Source organism: Limanda limanda, chromosome 6 (assembly GCF_963576545.1).
Source record: "Limanda limanda chromosome 6, fLimLim1.1, whole genome shotgun sequence".
In the NCBI taxonomy this organism is placed as follows: Eukaryota; Metazoa; Chordata; class Actinopteri; order Pleuronectiformes; family Pleuronectidae; genus Limanda; species Limanda limanda.
Genome location: NC_083641.1, coordinates 17,371,393 through 17,389,517, shown reverse-complemented (window position 1 = coordinate 17,389,517; position 18,125 = coordinate 17,371,393). Strand labels below are relative to the sequence as shown.

The 18,125-nt window shown below is 42.9% G+C and overlaps 1 protein-coding gene across 1 annotated transcript in view; it reads left to right on the top strand.

Moving 5' to 3' along the window:
• Positions 1–17,451, top strand: part of rsrc1 (arginine/serine-rich coiled-coil 1) — a 117,496-nt gene extending 100,045 nt beyond the window's left edge. The window contains exons 8-10 of the mRNA XM_061073120.1: positions 11,852–11,958; positions 14,966–15,073; positions 16,995–17,451. Coding sequence (XP_060929103.1) covers positions 11,852–11,958; positions 14,966–15,073; positions 16,995–17,087 — 308 coding nt within the window. The 3' untranslated portion in view covers positions 17,088–17,451. The remainder of the gene's footprint in view (positions 1–11,851; positions 11,959–14,965; positions 15,074–16,994) is intronic.
• Positions 17,452–18,125: the final 674 nt, after the last annotated feature.

Here is an 18,125-nt window from a genome sequence, read left to right as displayed (position 1 = left end):
CCTTCACTTCCTGGACCTAGCATCCATTAACGCCTCATCACCGTTTAACTAGCCCTGTTGTCAATCACCGCAGGTCCTCGGCTGAAACAAAAATGTCTGGATTCGGTTTCTTGGCCAACTTGTTCAACATACAGAGGAGTGAGAGGACACATCCTCAACAGCCAAGGACAATCAATATAAGTGAAATATCATTAATGGTGCCTGTGGCTGCACCATCATTTGTCTGAAATAATATTTCTCTTGTTAGGTGTCATTACGTGCTCTGCTGAACGATTTGTCAGTCAGCTAAAATTTCCGCTCTGCGTGCAGGAGTCAGCGTGCAATACCTTTTGTGGGTGTGTGCCTCTGTAATAAATGATGTGATCCCTTTTCTAATTGAAAATAATAACTAATCCAGGGATAACAAGCTCTTGTATAATCCAAAGCCATATCCCTTCAGTTCTGGCCTATCTCGGTTGTAATAAAAGACAGGAAATGAGAGGCAAGTGAGAGTGGTGGCTTGGACATTGACGCTTAATGTAATCTGCCTTGAAATCAAATTATTTGACCTGGAAAGCCTAACAATACAAAACTCCTGCCGGGCTGCTGTTAAATATTTAGCACGTGCCTGTCATGAATACAAATGGTGCGCAAATTAGAATCTACAGGCGCGTGACCCCCATATCACACCCCGGGAGCACAGGGGGGCTGGCTCTGCTTTAAATGTTTTAATTACCGGGGCCATGGTGTGGCATGCCACGCTAGCTCGCCGCGCGGCGTCTGCACCGCTCCGGCTGCCACTTGAAGGACAAGCGGTGAAATTCATCCGCTGGTAAACACGAGTGATCTGGTGTCCATGATCTCATCACATTAACTAAAACGTGGAGATGCAATAAGGAGAGTGTCTGAGTTATACCCAGCTATAATTATAGTTCCCAGCATCCTCGCCCAGGGTAGACCATAATACTTATTTTTTTTTAAACTGTGTTCTATCCAGCGGCTATATGATCCACCCTAGGACTCCAGGGAGGCAGTGTATTGCTCTTGTGCACTCTGCGCTGAAGGAAGATCTGTCTCAGTGATTTTGATGTAAGAAAATCTGGTTTGTATTGATTCCGTATTGATTAGCGGAGTTAGCCCCATCTCCTGTCGTTACTTCAGATAAATGGCCTTATTTGTTGTGTTATTATGTTCAACACAATCATGCCAGGAACAGTCAGAGGAATATTGAGCCGACACTTCATTGGCTTCATGGCTTCTATTTGTTCCAGGAATTAAAGCTTCTTTTTTTTTTTTTTTTTTTTTTTTGCAGAGAAAGTGTAAAAGCGAGCACAATGACAGTTAATTACACCTTCATTTTTAAGGTCTGTTTCAAACAAAATCTTACAGAAGAGCTCTCCACACTTATTTCAAAAATGTTTGTCCTGCCTGAATAATGATTGATTCTGACATGAATAGTGCCACAAATTTGGTCTAGCCATCTCTCTCTTTATTTTCTTCTCTCCCCTCCCTATTCATTCAGGTTTGTGGTTCCCCCCACGTTGAAATGATTAGTTATGCGAGGCTTGTAAGCACTGAATCAGAGTTATGGTCCCTGGGGAAATAAATTTGGCAGAAAATCAGTGTGAGAAGATTTAATTATCACGAGGAGACCTTTTTTCCTTGCCGTGGCCCACTGAAGCCCAAACTCCTCTCCTCTCTCTCTCATGCTTTGCTCAGCTCCACATGCTGCAGCCAAAAAAACCCTGGCGTGCAACATGGACGCCAGCCCTCTCCCTTGCCTTCCTTCTCCTCCCAATTTGTTTCATTGCACGGTGATAAGCCAAGCAATTACTGCTTTATTGATTTTTCATCACCGCAAATTTAAAGTTGATTTTTTTTTTTTTTTTTACCCCCCACCTCTCGTTTCCCCCTCTCTCCCTTGGAAATGGCTCGGCAGGGTGATTAGGTGACCTCCTGTCCTAAGCGCTGCCGGTCCCGCGGATCGAGTGGAGGCGAATGCCGAATGCTGCTAACCCCGTGTGACCCTTTGTTGTGCCGGGGTAATGGGATGCTGATGCTGCCTGGTGGGGCTGTCACTGCAGAGGCTATGGGGCCTATAGCTTAATAATTTCTGTAAGGATATCTTTGGAATGACACGTTTGACTCGATCGCAGCTAAGCTGTCTCTGCCATAGGCTAGATTACACCCAAAATCGAGCACGCAATTTCAACCTGTGTCCGTTCAGGTCAAGTGGACAGATGATTGACAGTCCCCTTTTAGCCTCTGTGATTGGTAATCGTTTCTTGGGTCCCCCTTATTAATTAACCTGCTGCCTTTAGACTGATGTACGTTCAGCAGTCCTGCGTTGAGTCACCGGGCTGATATATTGTCCCGTCCATTACATTTAGGTTAAGGATAGTCTCAGGCAGATTTGTTGAAAATTTGATAATGAATGGCAAACTCTAATTGAATTAATGTTTAGTAACCGGGAAAGAGCTGTTAGTGCCTGTATGTTTTCTATTTACTTTTTAGCTCAATTTTTTTTTGCAGGTGTTATTTTCTGGATTTTTCCTTAATCTGATTATCATTGCAACCATATTATTGTAGACTTACTACCTGGAGTTTGATGCTGAGGCAGTAATTTGCCTGTTGTACAGAAAACATTCCCAGTGTGTGAAAGAAGTCTGAATGGGAATGTGGTCTCAGACTTATGGACTCTCACTTTATGGCTGCATCTGATCAGACACAGCGGTTGTGTGTATGCTGTGGTCTAACAGGGTGGTCAGACTGCTGTGATGAGACACGCTCCTCCAACTGGAGCAGGTCAAAGTGCTGGCGCCCTGGGTGGCTCCGGACATGTGGTGGATTGTCATTAGACATCAAAGGTCACAGAAGAGTCTCCCATCTTTTTTTTTCTTTTTTTTCACGTGTGTGATGGTTGTGTTGTTGGAATGCCAAAAATGAGATTGCTGGGGAGAGTTGCATGTGTGTATTTGGGATTAAGTGACACTATTATGTGTCATGAGGGTGTTAGTACTTACTTACCATCATTGTATATGTGCCTACAGGAAAAGGAGGTCATATAACTACTGTCTGAAATTTACAAAAGATTTACAAAATCTGCTAATCAGATGTACACCTTCTTCATATATTGCTGACACAACTTCTAAGATTAGCTAGTTTACCAATTCTGGGCCTAATAATAAGAATATGATATGTTTTCATGAGTTGTTGCATCATGTTTTAGCCACTTAGGTTTGATTCAAAAACCTGTGATTATAATACGACTGGACAATATGGCCAAAGATTATAACAAGAAATGATATTGATGATTATCCCGATAAATGTCACCTTTTTTGCTCCTTAGTGTAGGTTGGGGTTTTCTTCTTCTTTGTGAGCAGGGAATGACGCTTGATAAACAGCAAAAATTTTTAACAAATCTGAGGTAGCACAATTATGTGTTATACCTCTTTACTGTGCTTACTCGGTGCATATAGTAAACTAATACTTCTGTCCACTCAGTCAGTACTATACACAGACCTGAAAACACATGGAACCAGCGTGCAGTGAGAGGTACTAACCCCCTTGCTCCTCACACATCAGTACAGCTGAAAGAAATCAAACATAGCAGCACTGACTGGACATTACAGTCAAACAAATATTCATGCATTTCCTCCCTGCAATTTAAGCCATGAAGGAAAAATCATTTACACTGAGGAGTTTTTGGATTTACATGCAAATGATAATGTCACCCTTGTTTTGTTACTTTTCGCACGATTTTCTCCAATAAGGCCGAATGCAGTAGAAAAAAGAAGGATAATATATTACTCGCTGCCGAGCTTATTAGTCGACAACTGAGGTCAGAAAAGGAGGAGGGGGTGGTGGGGTGGGGCATTTGCCTTATTAATTACTACTCAGATACACTCTCTCACACACACACACACACACGGCCATGACCTTTACTAATATAGTTGGGAGCAGACCACACAAACAGGAGTCTCCCTTGCTCTCTCTCTCCCCCTTTCCTTCAACAAGCACACACACACACACACACACACACCCTGTCAGGAGCCAGCAGAGTGAAAGAGAGAATCAATTACGACCCAACTAAGGAGAAAGAGTTGGTTTCTTGATGGCTACATGTCAAGAAGACTGTAGGTCACGAGTCTGTCATTGTGTGTGTGTGTGTGTCTGTGTGCGCGCGCTCGTGCGTGCCTGATGTGTGTGTGCCTGTCTGTTTGTGTGTTGACGTTCAAGTGTTGTGTATGTGAAAATCAAGCCCATTTCCTGGATTCCGATTACATCATTTTCAATTTAAAGACCTTGCTCCAATTAAGTAATTAGTTGCTTGGTGTTTCTCTAATTACGGAGTTGTTCATAAAAGAGCTGCTGACCAGCCTGCGATCGAAAAATGGAGACCGCTGCACTTTCTATCCTCCACACACACACACACACACACATATGCGCACAGCGTAGTTCAACTTCAAGTTAATTCTGTCAAACGCTTGTTATTTCTGGTAAAGGGCAGGGCAGGACTCTGTTCTAATCACACTAAAACAGCACTGTGCTTAATAAAGAGCTCCTTGAGTCTGACAGACTCTTTCACAGACAGCCATGCTGTTATCATCCTGTAGGTTACTGAGTTTAATATATGAGAAATGACTTCATGCTGTTTTACACTATCTTTAAAAACTTCTGTCTCCCTTTTTTGAACATAAAAGCTCGTCTTGCATATTCTATGTGAAGAAAGCTCCATAACAAAATGTTATTACTGAACAAGCACTTACCAATAAATATCTACTAAGAATATCAAAAGGCAAAATCTTATCCTCTTTCCTAGTGACATTGGAGGGGCTTGTTGTTCTTGCAGCATGATGACATGCCCTGAAAGAGTAAGACTCGCCCAGTACTTTATACATAATTTAATAAAAATAGAAGGGAAACAAAACTTAATGCAAAATCAGAAATGCCACGAGCCCTCTTTGGAGCCATCGGACAGAGAAAGTGGCTGTGATCTTGAAGATCTCACCACTCAGCCTGTGAAAGCTTCACTATTTAATGAGATTCTGTGACACTGGCCAGACCCAGGACATCGGCAAACACTCATACTGCTCTCGTTCTCTCCCTCACACACACACACACAGAGAGAAACACCTGGTTTTAGTTAGCCCTCTATGTTTGCAGTTAGCACCGTGCAGTCAAGTCTGAGCTAGAGTTTCTGATAAATAGTCGATTTATATGCAGTAAATATACAGTAGATGCACTATTCTCCTGAAAGGTAGACCCCCTGTTTTTTGGAAATTAATGCATTATTTATATCCGTGATAAGTACAGTGTCAACAAGGCAACAATAAACATGCCGTCCCCTGATGAATGGTAAACTCTCCATATGAGCCTATTTCAAGTAGATACAATATGCTAGTGGTTTTTTTATGTTGCATGAGGTTGCATGACTACAAATGTATTTAGTATCACTCAGTGTATGTTTGATAGAAGAATCCAACAATTACATGCATCGTCATTTCCTCTAAATACAGTCTGCGAGCTTCGGATACTGTGTGTGATGGATGACAGACTGGGGCCAATCTGCGGTTCCTCACCATGACTTCATTATGAGCCGAGATGGAAGGAGGCTAAACACATGCATTTAATTGTAGTAGCAGGACATGTGAGTTCATAGTTGTGGAGAATCTACTGCGGAGGAGCTGAACCAGGGTCAGTTGAGGAGAGGAAGTTGAGAAGAGAGATGGAGTTGTATGGCAGGAGAGAGAGGAGTGGTGAGAAAGCAGCGACGAGGGGAGATGTGGAAGGAGATAGCCAAAGGATGGCGCGTGGCTGCCATGTCATCCTGTCATTAGCGAGTTGTTTGGGTCTTTAATTCATCATTCAGGCCTTTATTGACTGGAGAGTAAGAGATCGCTATCACTAGGAGACACTCGCAGAGCGTCTGTGTGTGTGTCTATGAATGTGTGTGTGTGACACTCAGCCACCAGCTGCTCTTCATTTCCTGACGCCAAATAGATATCACATAAGATATCACATAAACATATCACATGCCGTATCTGCTAAGGAAAAAAAAAACAACTAAATACTGCAAAGGCAATTTATTTGTGATCCTACATACAAATCATACGTCGTTCTCCACAAGTTAAACTTAAACTGCAGATCTCCTGGTTCAGGGGAACAGCCGAGCATTCGTATTGTGTGACAGGTCGCTGATGTCAGTGACAGGAGTCGACTGGATGGCGAAGTCCACAGAGAGCAGTTGACACAGAGATAACAAGGTGAGCACCACAGGGGATCACTTGTGTTGTGGTGGAAGGTGCATTGTTAGGAAACATGGGTTTATAGAGACATGTGGCTTTTCTGGAGGGGGGGGTGGGGTAATGTATATAAATGTGCGTGTTAGTGTGTGTGGTGTGTGGGGGGGGAGTATCTTGTGGGAATGCACATTAGACTGGCTTAGCCACCTGCTCTGTCACCAGACATCTCCCTGCTCCACAAGCGCACTTACAAACATATGCGTACATATACACACTGTCCTCGGGGAGACACGCGTGGGACATCTGGCTCCGCCTGTCAGGATTCTCCTTCATTCTGTGTGACCTGTTGACCCAGACTGCCACAGGCGTCAGGGAAGCGTCAGCGTCACATCTCATTGTTGCGGCGCTACGATTGGTGGCTTGCTTCCTTACAGACGGCCCACATATAGAGAAAGAGAGAGAGACAGAGAGAGAGAGAGGGAGGAGGAAACACATGGTAGTTTAGCTTTTCTTGGAGGTTTGGATGGTTTTGATTTGTCCAGGTGTTTCTCTGCTTCTTTCTGACTCATACTTCTGGGTGGCTGCTCTGCCTTTGTCTGCTGTCATTGTCCTCTTCTCCTTCTCTCCATGTATCCCTCTCTATGTATCCCTCTCTTTCCTGTCTCCCTTACTCGTTGAGGGCTCATTTCTCAATGCCTAAAGCTGCAGGGTATTAGCTATGCAAATATTGACGTGCTGCTTTGGCCTGCTAGCTATCAATTGAAATCAGCAAATCGATGGGCCTAATAGCTGCTCATTAACCACTTGATGCATTTCCAGGGCTAACATCAGAACCTGTCAGCAGCCCTTAATCAATACAGTCTAAAAGTATTACCTCACCAAGGTCCACACCAGACACCTTTTAAATAATGTAAGTTAGCCATGTGGTTTACTGGAGGAGCAGGTCTGACTCGATGGTTCTGGGCTGGAACTTCTCTGTCATATCAACAAAATATGTCATTAGCAGCAGCGTCCCAGCTGACACGTCAGGTCTCTTGATTTATATGTTGCAGTGTAATGGAAATCCTCATCTGCATCACACAATGTCTCTCAGAGTCGTCCGCCGCTGATAATTAAATCTCATCAGTTTGCTTTTAATAAGTAACCTATTGTTTCATATCGTTATTATTATTTTACCGGGGTTTGTTTAGTCCAATTCCCAGGCATGCGTTGGAGCAGCCTGTTGTTTGGGCCCGGAGAGTCGTCGAGTGAAGACTTTGATGCAGCCAGGATGCTGCTGCTGAGAACAGGGCCAGACCGGAGCCCCCCCGATCGCCCCCAGCAGCTCACAGCCCTTCGAAGCTTAACTCGGCTGTTTGATGCCAAGCTCTGCGAGTATTTTGTGTGTGCATGCGTGTGTGTATTTATCCAGCTAAGGGGTTACATAAACAAGAGCAGCTAGCCTACAGGTAAGACCCACAGGAGACCAGCCAGGAGAGGCAGAGAGGGGGTGGGGGTTGGAGGGGTTGGGGGTGGGGGGTGGAGTGCCAGTCTATTACCTTGGTTTCCCCAGGTGTTGTCACCACCGCTGGAGCTGGATGTTTCACTAATGAAGGACGAGCAGAAAAATGACCAAAGGAGATAGTATACAAAGTTACTACACACACACACAAACACACACACACACACACACACACACACACACACACACACACACACACACACACACACACACACACACACACACACACACACACACTCACACTCACACACACAGAACTTGCGTGCGCTCATACAGTTAAGTTGGTGGAGGCAAACAGTCGTGCATGTGTTTGTGTGCATCCCTGATGTATCTGGGGCTACTGTAAGATGATGGGGAGAATGTGGGCGGATGTGGTGGGGGGGTGATTGGAGGCGGAGGCTGGCAGCGGGGCAGTTGGCCGCTGGTGAAGAGAGAGTGCTGGGAGTGGGGGGGTTGGAGGGGGTGGGGGGGGGGGTGTACAGCGGAGATAAATCATTAGAGAGCAGGTTATTGGAAATGCAGGGAGATAAAAGAGTGAAGAAGCCAGTAATTGCCTTAAAGATCAGACTACAAAGCATTACTTTGGATTTTACAAGGCCAGCCAGCAACAAAAGAGCAGTAATTTATGAGCTCGGTGTAAAAGAATAGCATAATTACATTAAAAATTAATGCTAATGAGGGCCAAAATGGGGAAGGTGGTTATTATGAAAGTTTGTATTCATCTTCCCCGGGTTGAATGATGGCTAGTGGCTTGATTAATGGCTTAATTTCTATCAATTAGCAGGCAAAAAAAATCTCCACAGAGACGGGGCCTAAATTGAGCATTGAATTACACGTCTTTACTGCGGTGCAGGGAGGGAGGCGGGCGGGGGGGGCAGAGGGGGGGGGGGCACATTATTGAAAACTGAGCCCATGTGAAAGCTCGGCACGGGACAGAAAACTCTGCTCGGTGTTTATTCCCATGTTTTCTAAGAAGTGGGATCATTGTTTGGATGTGGACGTGGGTCAGTGCTGTGTCGCTTAAAAAAAATTGAGAAAATATAAAAATACATCTTTACGACTGTCAATCTTTTTCTTTGTCAAATTGAACAAAACGGATTCAGCATTTTAAATTAAAATGGGAGTCACCTTTGCTCTGACGTGATATATTTCCTGTACTCACTGAGCTGAAGTCAAACTATCCCCCATTTATACAGCTGCACACTTTGGCTTTTCTTTCCCGTTAGTTTTTTAATACATTCATTAAATTCCCATTTGCCATATAATTCTAAAACACTGTCAACGATTTGCCAAAATTTGCGAGACCTCAATAAAACAAGCAGTTTGTTTTTCTTTTATTTATTTTTTCTCCACACAAGTGCTGCAGTAATTTAGCTGGCACGCTGGTGCACTCAATTACTGGAATTAATCAGCAGCAGCAATATATTCAGCTCGGCTGCTCCTGATTGACAAACAGGAGACCAAAGTCAAGTTTACAAAGACGCCACTGCCAAAGTCCGCGGCCTGTGCTCGCATGTGCTGTTGAACAGCGCCCTCTTCTGCCCGGGAGGTGCAACAGGCCCTGGTCCTCAAGGCCGAAGGAGATGAGCTGAAATCTGTTTCCATTGGCTGGTTTGATTTTCTCTCCCCGTCTTCTGGTCTTAATCAATGAAGTGGACAAACAGCCATTTAGAGAGAACAATAGCCTATTGATTCCGAGCCACTCATCAGCACCGCTGTCTGTCCAACTAATTTCAGTAATGACATAGCAAGTGACTCCCACACACGCACGCCGGTGCGAACATTCAAGGACACAAACGTTAACATTGCTCCGTCAAAATCCATTATTCTTGTTACAAAACAAAAGTTTATTGATCGAGTTTGATCCTGTTTCCTAAATCATGTTAGACCATCGCAACATCCACACAAACACCACAGAGATGAAAAATAACCACATTTAGAGCTGTGTATAATTGTCTTAAATACGTTTCTCTTCCTTTCTGTCTCGCCGTCTCTGTGTTTTCTATCTCAGCTTTCACTTTATCCTCCTCCTCATCGCTGACAGAGAAGTGTTCCTAATGCGGTGACAATTTAGTCGACCTGTTAAATTAATTTGCCAGATAATGTGTCAATATTAAATATCAACTTTGACCTCTCCGAGCTGCAGAGTGCGCTCGCTCAGCTAGAGTATTGATTTTTGTCTGCTTCTGAGCTCGCTAGGCCCGCACTCAAAGTCCATTATTTTTGATTTTCTCATGAAATACATATCTTTTCCTGCTGACATCTGACAAACAGCATATGGAAGTCATTTTATCTACCAATAATGTGTTTGTCAAAAAGTCTGAGGTCTTAATGGATTCCTGCAGCGTGCACGGACAGCCCAGTAACAAACGGGCCTGCCAGGGAGATGCTAGAAGATAGTCTCTCTCTCTCTCTCTCCCTCTCCCTCTGTGTGTGTGTGTGTGTGTGTGTACACGTGTCAGTGGTGCAGTTTGTGTGGTAGTTTTTAATGCGGGGCATTCACGCTCAAAGGACAGCAGAAAAGGGGTAATTGAAAAAGTGAATTAATTGTGCTGAATTAATTGTCCGCCAGTCACAGCCTGCGTTAGTTTTCACTCAAACACTTGCGTGCAGCTGTGCAGCGGGTGGAGGTGATAGTGTGTGTGTGTGTGTGCGTGTGTGTGTGAAGGACAGGCCACAGTCTCCAGGAGGATATTAGGCCAGTGTTCAGACTTCATCTACCAGGCCAGTGAAGGTAATGACTATTTTTGGAGCCGCTCAGCAACGTGTGAGTCTCCGCTCTGCTCTCCTCACATCTTCCCTTCAGCACAGGATGACAAGCTGAGAGTCTGTCAAAAAGGAAGGCTTAATTCCACTTGTCACTCAGTTGTCCAATTCTGCAGTGCATTTAAATCAAAAGCGAGTTTGTTTGAGTGCTATTATGAGCTATAATAGGGTTTGTGTGTGTGTGTACACGCACGCATATGTGCGCGTACACGTGATGCTTTGTTGTAAAAGCCGGAACAAATATTCATTTATTCATTAAACACCAAGGCCATGAAGATCTGTTATGACACCCTTTCTGTAGCTGCTAATGGATTGAATTAATTCCTGCTATTAGCTCCAGTTGCAAGCAGTAAGTTTGTGTGTGTGTGCACGTGTATATATGTCTGTGTGCGTGCGCACATGCATTCCAAAGTAAACTATCTGCATATACAGATTTATGGGAGCCATCAGTGCGAGTGTTAAGTATGTAAGTTTGAAAACACATGTACATGTGGGAGTACTTGTACGCCACTGTTCTTTGTGTGTGTGTGTGCGTGCATGTGCATGCATGCCCATTTGTGTACTTGTTTTCATGACACAGCCTACATCGGCGGAGCAGAGAAACATGGATGTCTGCTAGATTGACAGATAGAGAGATGGGAGAGTGCAGGAGAGGACGGTTGGATGGGGGAGAGAGGGATGAATATTGACTGATCAGTGGAAAGATTGACAGCCGGAGAATAATGGAAGCATTCAGACTCTGTCTTTTTTTTTTTTTCTTGTTGCTAACTTTCCTGGCACACCTATTTTTGCCCTCCTACGCTACGAAGACTGCTCTTGAATTCTTGAAATGAGTTATTATCTGATATGCAGAATCCTGATGTGTTTATATCCGAGAGTAATTTACTGGAAACCCTTTCTGTCTTTTTGTTTGAGTGGCCGAGCCAGAGCAAAATACTTTCTGATACATGAAAACTGTATGAAACCTAATCACATTTCGTCTCTGTAATGAAATTCCATAGCAGTTCATATTTTGATTATCTTAGAATGCATTATCTGAGTGTAATTCACTGTCTGGCTATTATCTTGTTAGTATTTTTTTCCACTTACCTTTAGTACTAACTCTATGCCCTTGGCTAAACAAGAGTCCTTTTCATGGAGACCAAGATTAAAATAGGGGAATATCCGATATTTCATGTTGTAAGTGTCAAAGAGCATTAGAAAGAGGGAGAGGGTACAATCGGCTCAGCCCAGTCCAAATGAAATCTGCTGCTTTTCAGAACATGACAAGGGCCAGCTGACCCTCTGTGCATCCTGTGTTCATGTGTGTGTGTGTGTACTTTTGTTCACGGCCCCCCCGTCTGTGTAACATGTGTTTCAGGGGGAACTTCTCTGGAGGAGCAAGTGCGAAGGATAAAGGACATCGAGGCCATCGAGAGTGATTCCTTTGTTCCTCAGGCTTTCAAATCATCCAGGGATGATATAAAGGTGCGTTCTGTCTCTCCTCTCTCCGCGTGCCCCTCACTCTCTCCATCTTTTCACTCCGTCTCTTATTGGATTTCCCCCTCTGCAATACTGTGCCGTCTGTCCAGAGACCGCCCAGACCAAATCAAACATTCCCATTCAGCGCCGTTTGTTCCAACCTGAGACGGTTTCATCAGACGCTCCACTGTTCGCCGCCTCCAAAGCGGCAGCACCCACACAAAAGCCACAGCAGGCAACAGCCATCTCTCTCTTTCTTTCTCTCACTCAGTCTCTCTCTGTGTGTGTCGTTCCCCCCCCCCCCCCCCCCCTCTGGTTGTGCAGATGCAGACAAAACACAGAAGTCGTTATTGAAATGTTGCTGCTGTCTCTGAAGGAGCAGGAATTAGATTTGCTGCGGCTCATGGCTGTTTTGAAGAGATAGGTGACAACATGTGACAGCAAACCTGCAGACCGCTGGGAGAGGCCGTGGGCGAGTCTGACAAAGGTCAGCACCCGAGTGGCTGCGGCTTGGACGGGACAAAGTCAATCTGTCCTGTCCTGGACTCACTGTACAGATTGCACACAGGCACTATAGTGGGCCTCCGAGTGTGAAGCCGCATTGATCCCCAAACTTTACTAGATTCAATTATGTAGTCGGGTTGTGGCTTTCATTGTTCACACCGACAGCAGATCTCCTGTATTGGAAAATGTCAAGTGTGTTCTCACATGTGTATAAAGTTAGATTTATACTGTAAAATAACCCAAACATAACAGAGATAAAGAGAATAATCAAATTATTCCTTGAAATCGACATAAATTATAATGTGAAGTACAAAAAGGAAGAGTTGTGTTTTATTTTAATCAGTTTCTTTAAACAAAAGTGCTTCAATTGTTCATCATTTCAACTTTATAGAGTTTTTTAAAGCAGCTGTGGTTTGTCATCCGCATCATTAGTCACATATTTCTTAAGATTTCCAGAGGATGGGTTCTTTAAGGAGGATTTATTGTTAAATCACATCTGAAGCTGAACAAACATAACATACTCTAATTACTTCAGGTAATCTGTTACTGACTTTGGTTGATCGAATATTGCCCAAATAAGAGAATATACTGTATTTTGCAAATTTTAAGATGTTTTTGTTTGACAATATTGTTTGACAATATATGTTTAGTTTATTTGGTTTTAGCGTTAATAACCATTCAGGTATGAGTTGATGACTGAATTAATTTTAAGCAGCTGTTAATGAGGAGAAACCAGTAAAACTGTTAAAATCCGCCTCAGTGCATCTTCTAAGATTTGTATCTATTTCAAGCGAGCTGAATTCATTAGAAATGTATACTCAGCATATCATTCCTTAGAATTGCAATGACCAGTTATGCTGTCTGATACTTGGCACATCCCCATACTTAATTAGCCAGTGTGTTTTATATCGCGCTCACTTTCTGCGGCTGCCAAATGAATTTTAAATAGATCTTTCCAACCGAGTAAACATTTGCTCTGGGGCTGGTATTAGTAGTGTTTGAAACATGAATGGACTTGGCAAAGTATTAATTTAGTTATTTCTTCTTTATCAAGTACAACAAGGAGAACAGGCCATCCTTCCAAATATGGGGCTTATTATAGCTTTAAGTCATACCCCAGGGATGGAGGAGGAGCCGTTCTCATGTTCCCCACCATCAGCGTGGACTCTACAGATGGTGACATGGGGGGGGGCAGGGAGCCTTCTTGTTTACTTAGAGACCTTTTCAGAAGAATCTCTCTGGCTGCAACTGTAACAAAATAATATGCAGAACGTCGCTGCCCACCTGAGCTAACCTCTCACAAAGCGGATTCTGCCAAGGGTTTGAATATTTTAATATTCACACGTTACAGCTTCAGAAATTACCAACATGAAGAAGACCCGATACACTTTAACTCATCTGAAGCCAGGCCTGTCGTACCGCAGGTGCTGATTTTGCCAAAGTCGACTCACTTGCACAAATTATAAGGTGGATGACATGCAGCGAGTCCCAAGTTTCTCAAGTTTTATTCTTTCACTGCCATCTCCTGGACAAATGTCATATTGCATTCTTCCCCATGCCCCATTTGATACTCATACTATTTGTACAAATATGTGTATTTTTCGGTTATTGCAATCACACTGCAGTTTGGGGAAGCAAAATATTTTCCTTAGATATTGTTTAAGCTAACATCTTACAATAGCTGTTCACTATTTTGGGTCAATCAGCCAGCATATATAAAAAAGAAAATCAATAATTTGTAGCATGCACACTGGCTCTTTACAGTAATCGTCTTATTACTATTGTCAACATGGACATACTGAAAAACAGAGCTTTATTACCTCTGACAAAGAGCTAATGTTTTCATCTGCATCTTTTATTAAGTAGGTTTACGCAAAAACTACTCAAAAACCCAAGGACCAACCCATTAAACCCATTTAATGTTGGAGTGGATCCAGATGAGGGGGCTTATCCAGCAATTTCCTCGTAGGTTTGATATTATAAAATAGTTTTTCAACATTTTCATAGTGAATCAATCAGGGACTCAAGTTTATGAGTGTGAGTAATTTGTCTAGGATCAAAATACAAATCCAGATCTACTCAGTGTCATTCTAGATGTTATATCATCGTCCTCTGCACATACAAATTATGTGATAATTTCTCCAAATTAAAACCATTGTTGCTTCTGCTAAAATACTCTAAAAACTTTTTTGTTCTTTTTTTAACCATTTAAATGCTCATTTTGAATCATGTTTCTTTTTTCTTTTACAATGATAATAATACATTTTATTTGTATAACCTTTTTCATGGAACTCAGACACTACATAGAATTTAGCAGCAAGACACTATAACAATAAGCAGTTCTGAATAGGTGAGTTCTGAGGAGGGATTAGAAAGCAGACAGGTCGGCTGAGTCTCTGATGTGAAACCTCAGGTCCAATTTCTTTTTTTAAAACCTATTTAAAGACTTGAACATGAACTCGAGTGTGCTCATTTTAATGATTGAATGTTCTGTGTTTCGTGAGTGCAGACGGAGCCAGTTGAGGTGAAGCAGGAGTCACTGAGTGCAGATCCCCAGGACATCACTCTTCCCATGTCCATAGTATATGACGACAGTGACGCACTCGCCCATCCCAGTGTAAGTTCTCGCCCGTCAACGCTTTTATTGTAAGCTTTAGATTTCTCTGTTTACTTCGACATCCCACCAAGCTGTCCTGAAGCTCCATAACACACGCTCTCTAAAACTCTCCGAGCCAATCAGAACCCTCCAAGCCTCAGGTGCAGCTGAAAGTTTATCTCGCTCTTCGTCATTTTATCTTTCTTCAGAGTTTGACGCTTGCTTTTATTGATCGGTGAACAAACTTTGTAAACTTTTTCTGTTTAAAGACACGGCTGCATCCACAGACACCACCACTGTATACCCCACTCCTTCACATTCTGATACTGTGCGTGGTATCGTAAAGGATACTGCAGTGTGGCAGATTATAGCCTCCTAACATCACCACCTCCCGTGCCTGCAGACCAATGATGAAAAACGAGAAGGAAAACTTTAAACTCTAATAACGCTCCCTGGGGCTTCCCAGTCATCTGTCTCCACTGGGAAACTAAGTTATGTCCTGACGTATGCAGATAACCTCCTCACACACACACACACCCACACTCTTACATATACACACACACACTCTCTCGCATGCACATACACATACACATCCTCAGACAGGCTGATGTATGGCAGCAATATGCCCCAGGCGGGCCCCGCCACCGGCTCCAGCTCCAGCTCCACTTCCAATTAGAACAGATGAGTCCCATTAGCCCAGCCCAGATACTGTCATCCCACACACACAGCCTCATTAGCACCGTGACACCAGCGCAGGGCCGACAGACAAAAACTCACTGGTGTAGAATCTAACACACAGATAACATGCGGTGCCGCTGTAAGCAGCATAGGTTAGGAATGAGGGATTGACGCGGGCGGAGGACGCTCTGCAATCTGCATAATAATACACACATATCGGCGCATAGATGTACAGTGTATACACACAGCCAGCATGTCAACATTATCTCTCAGCCTCACACAAACGCACACAGGGAATAGAGCAACGATCTTCCAATTTCCCCCATATTTCTCGGAGCCTTGCTTCTCACTCCCATAGTCATTATGTTACTTCCCAATAAACAGATGCCTTCATTCATCAGACACTTGCTGCAGCAGTTTTATAGCCCTCTTACAATCAATATCATCACTGCTGTTGATGTACTGATGTGAACACCGGTCACGTGTAGAGCTGAGCTATCACCACGCTGACGCCCTCCAAGGCTCCATAGGGTTGAACTGAAGGGTTTTCAGTTCAGTGAGTTTGTGAGAAGATAAGAAAATACTAGGACGACATGAAGGACACGACGGACTTCACTGTGGCCGCCGCTGTGACACCACACTGAAGTCATGTGAGGGTCAATGCACTCACAACCCTGTGTCAGGTTCATGGACTCAGGGCGAAACATGGCTCATTCAAGTTTGTAGGAGACTTTTAAAATAGTTTGCTGTATTAATTTTGATCAGTGATTAGTTGACATGCGGTCGCACAATAATTTCCCAATTTGGGATCAATAAAGTCTCTCCATCTAGCTTGGGTCATTTTTCAAGTAAAATCACCAGGTTTTGGTTGATTCCACGTTGTAACAAGTGTGTAACAATGTAACTTAGCTGCTTTTGAATCAACATTTAGGTTTTTCATAATTTTTTTTATGTTTTAAAGAACAAAATCTAGATGTTATTCATATATTTTTGGTTTGTCCTTAACACATTTATATATATCCACAACTGTTTTTTGTCATAATGCGTTTTCATTAAATTCTTATCAAATAAAACATCACAGAGTTGAATAATGGGCCTGAGCTGGAAGTCAAGAAATTATCTGTACGACTAGTTAGAGCCATTGTTTGTTTCCAAGCTGATGTTCACACAAACACACCAATGGTGAAGGTGTCCTGTAGTCCCGGTGTTTTTCTGTACCTCTGTCTGTCTGACACTAATTTGTCTTTTCTACGCTCTCCTGTAGTTATTCATGGACAAAGAGAAGGCAGAGGAGCTGTGGCTCAACCGACTGGTCTCGCTGCGACAGGAGAGGCTCATGGGAAGTCCTGTGACCTGAAAGACACGAGACAACCCAGAAGAAACCTTCCCACTTCCTGGAAACGCTCAATCCACATCTACGCTCACTCATTCGAGTTGGCTTCAATCATAGCTCAACCCCTGACTATTTCTTAATACATTTTATTAGGACATTCAAAACATTTTTTTTTTCCACCCTTCCACTAATTTCTCTCCCCTTTTTAAGAAATTAAGAAAAACCTTTGCTCCTGATGTGTTTTTTTATTTTATTAATGTTAATGTAATTTAGTGAAACTTCTTCATTTGGCTTCATGTTGTTGCTACAGTCAGATGAAATTATGTTTTACTGTGTAGATGTAGCATTTGGTACATTTTTGTATTTTGTAATCAACTCAGTGAATAAAGCTTGTTTAGATTTTTTTGAATGAAAACTGTCTTGTGCTTTTTTAGGAGAATTGTGGAGATAAAGTAAGATCTCAATTTCATCTTTAGATTCAGATTAATCAGTCACTAGTCTGACCATATCTCTCTGGACAGCATTGTGATTGGAGTTAAATATCTTCTCACTTGCTCCATGTGTCCCTTCTCTTAAATGTGTGGAGGAAATATAACTACAAGTTGTGGTTTGATCCATTCAGGCTTTAATTGCATAGTAGTCAGATAAAAGTAGAAGTACAATGTGTTGTTGTTAAATGTGTTAGGTAATATATTGTCGGAACCTCAAAACAAACAAACTTAACTATGTAAGCATATGCTGATACATACACAATTTAGTACACATGCATACATGCACTCAACTGTAGTACCACATTTGTCCACTAGGTTGCAGGCATATCCAGCATTTGACTGCAAAAAATTTGAAAACTGAGAAAACTCATCTGTCTTTGAACATTGTTGTTTTCCTTTGTTACTTCAACCAGTTTGTGTTCAGAGTCACTGTTGTCACAGATGAAGTCAACACCATCCTCAAAGCTCTGCCCCAGTGAAACCAGTATGAACCAGATCAGCCTCCTGTCTGACCCTGAGCCCCGACTCTCACACTCAGACTTTAATTTGTTTTTCTCTCTATTATTTATGA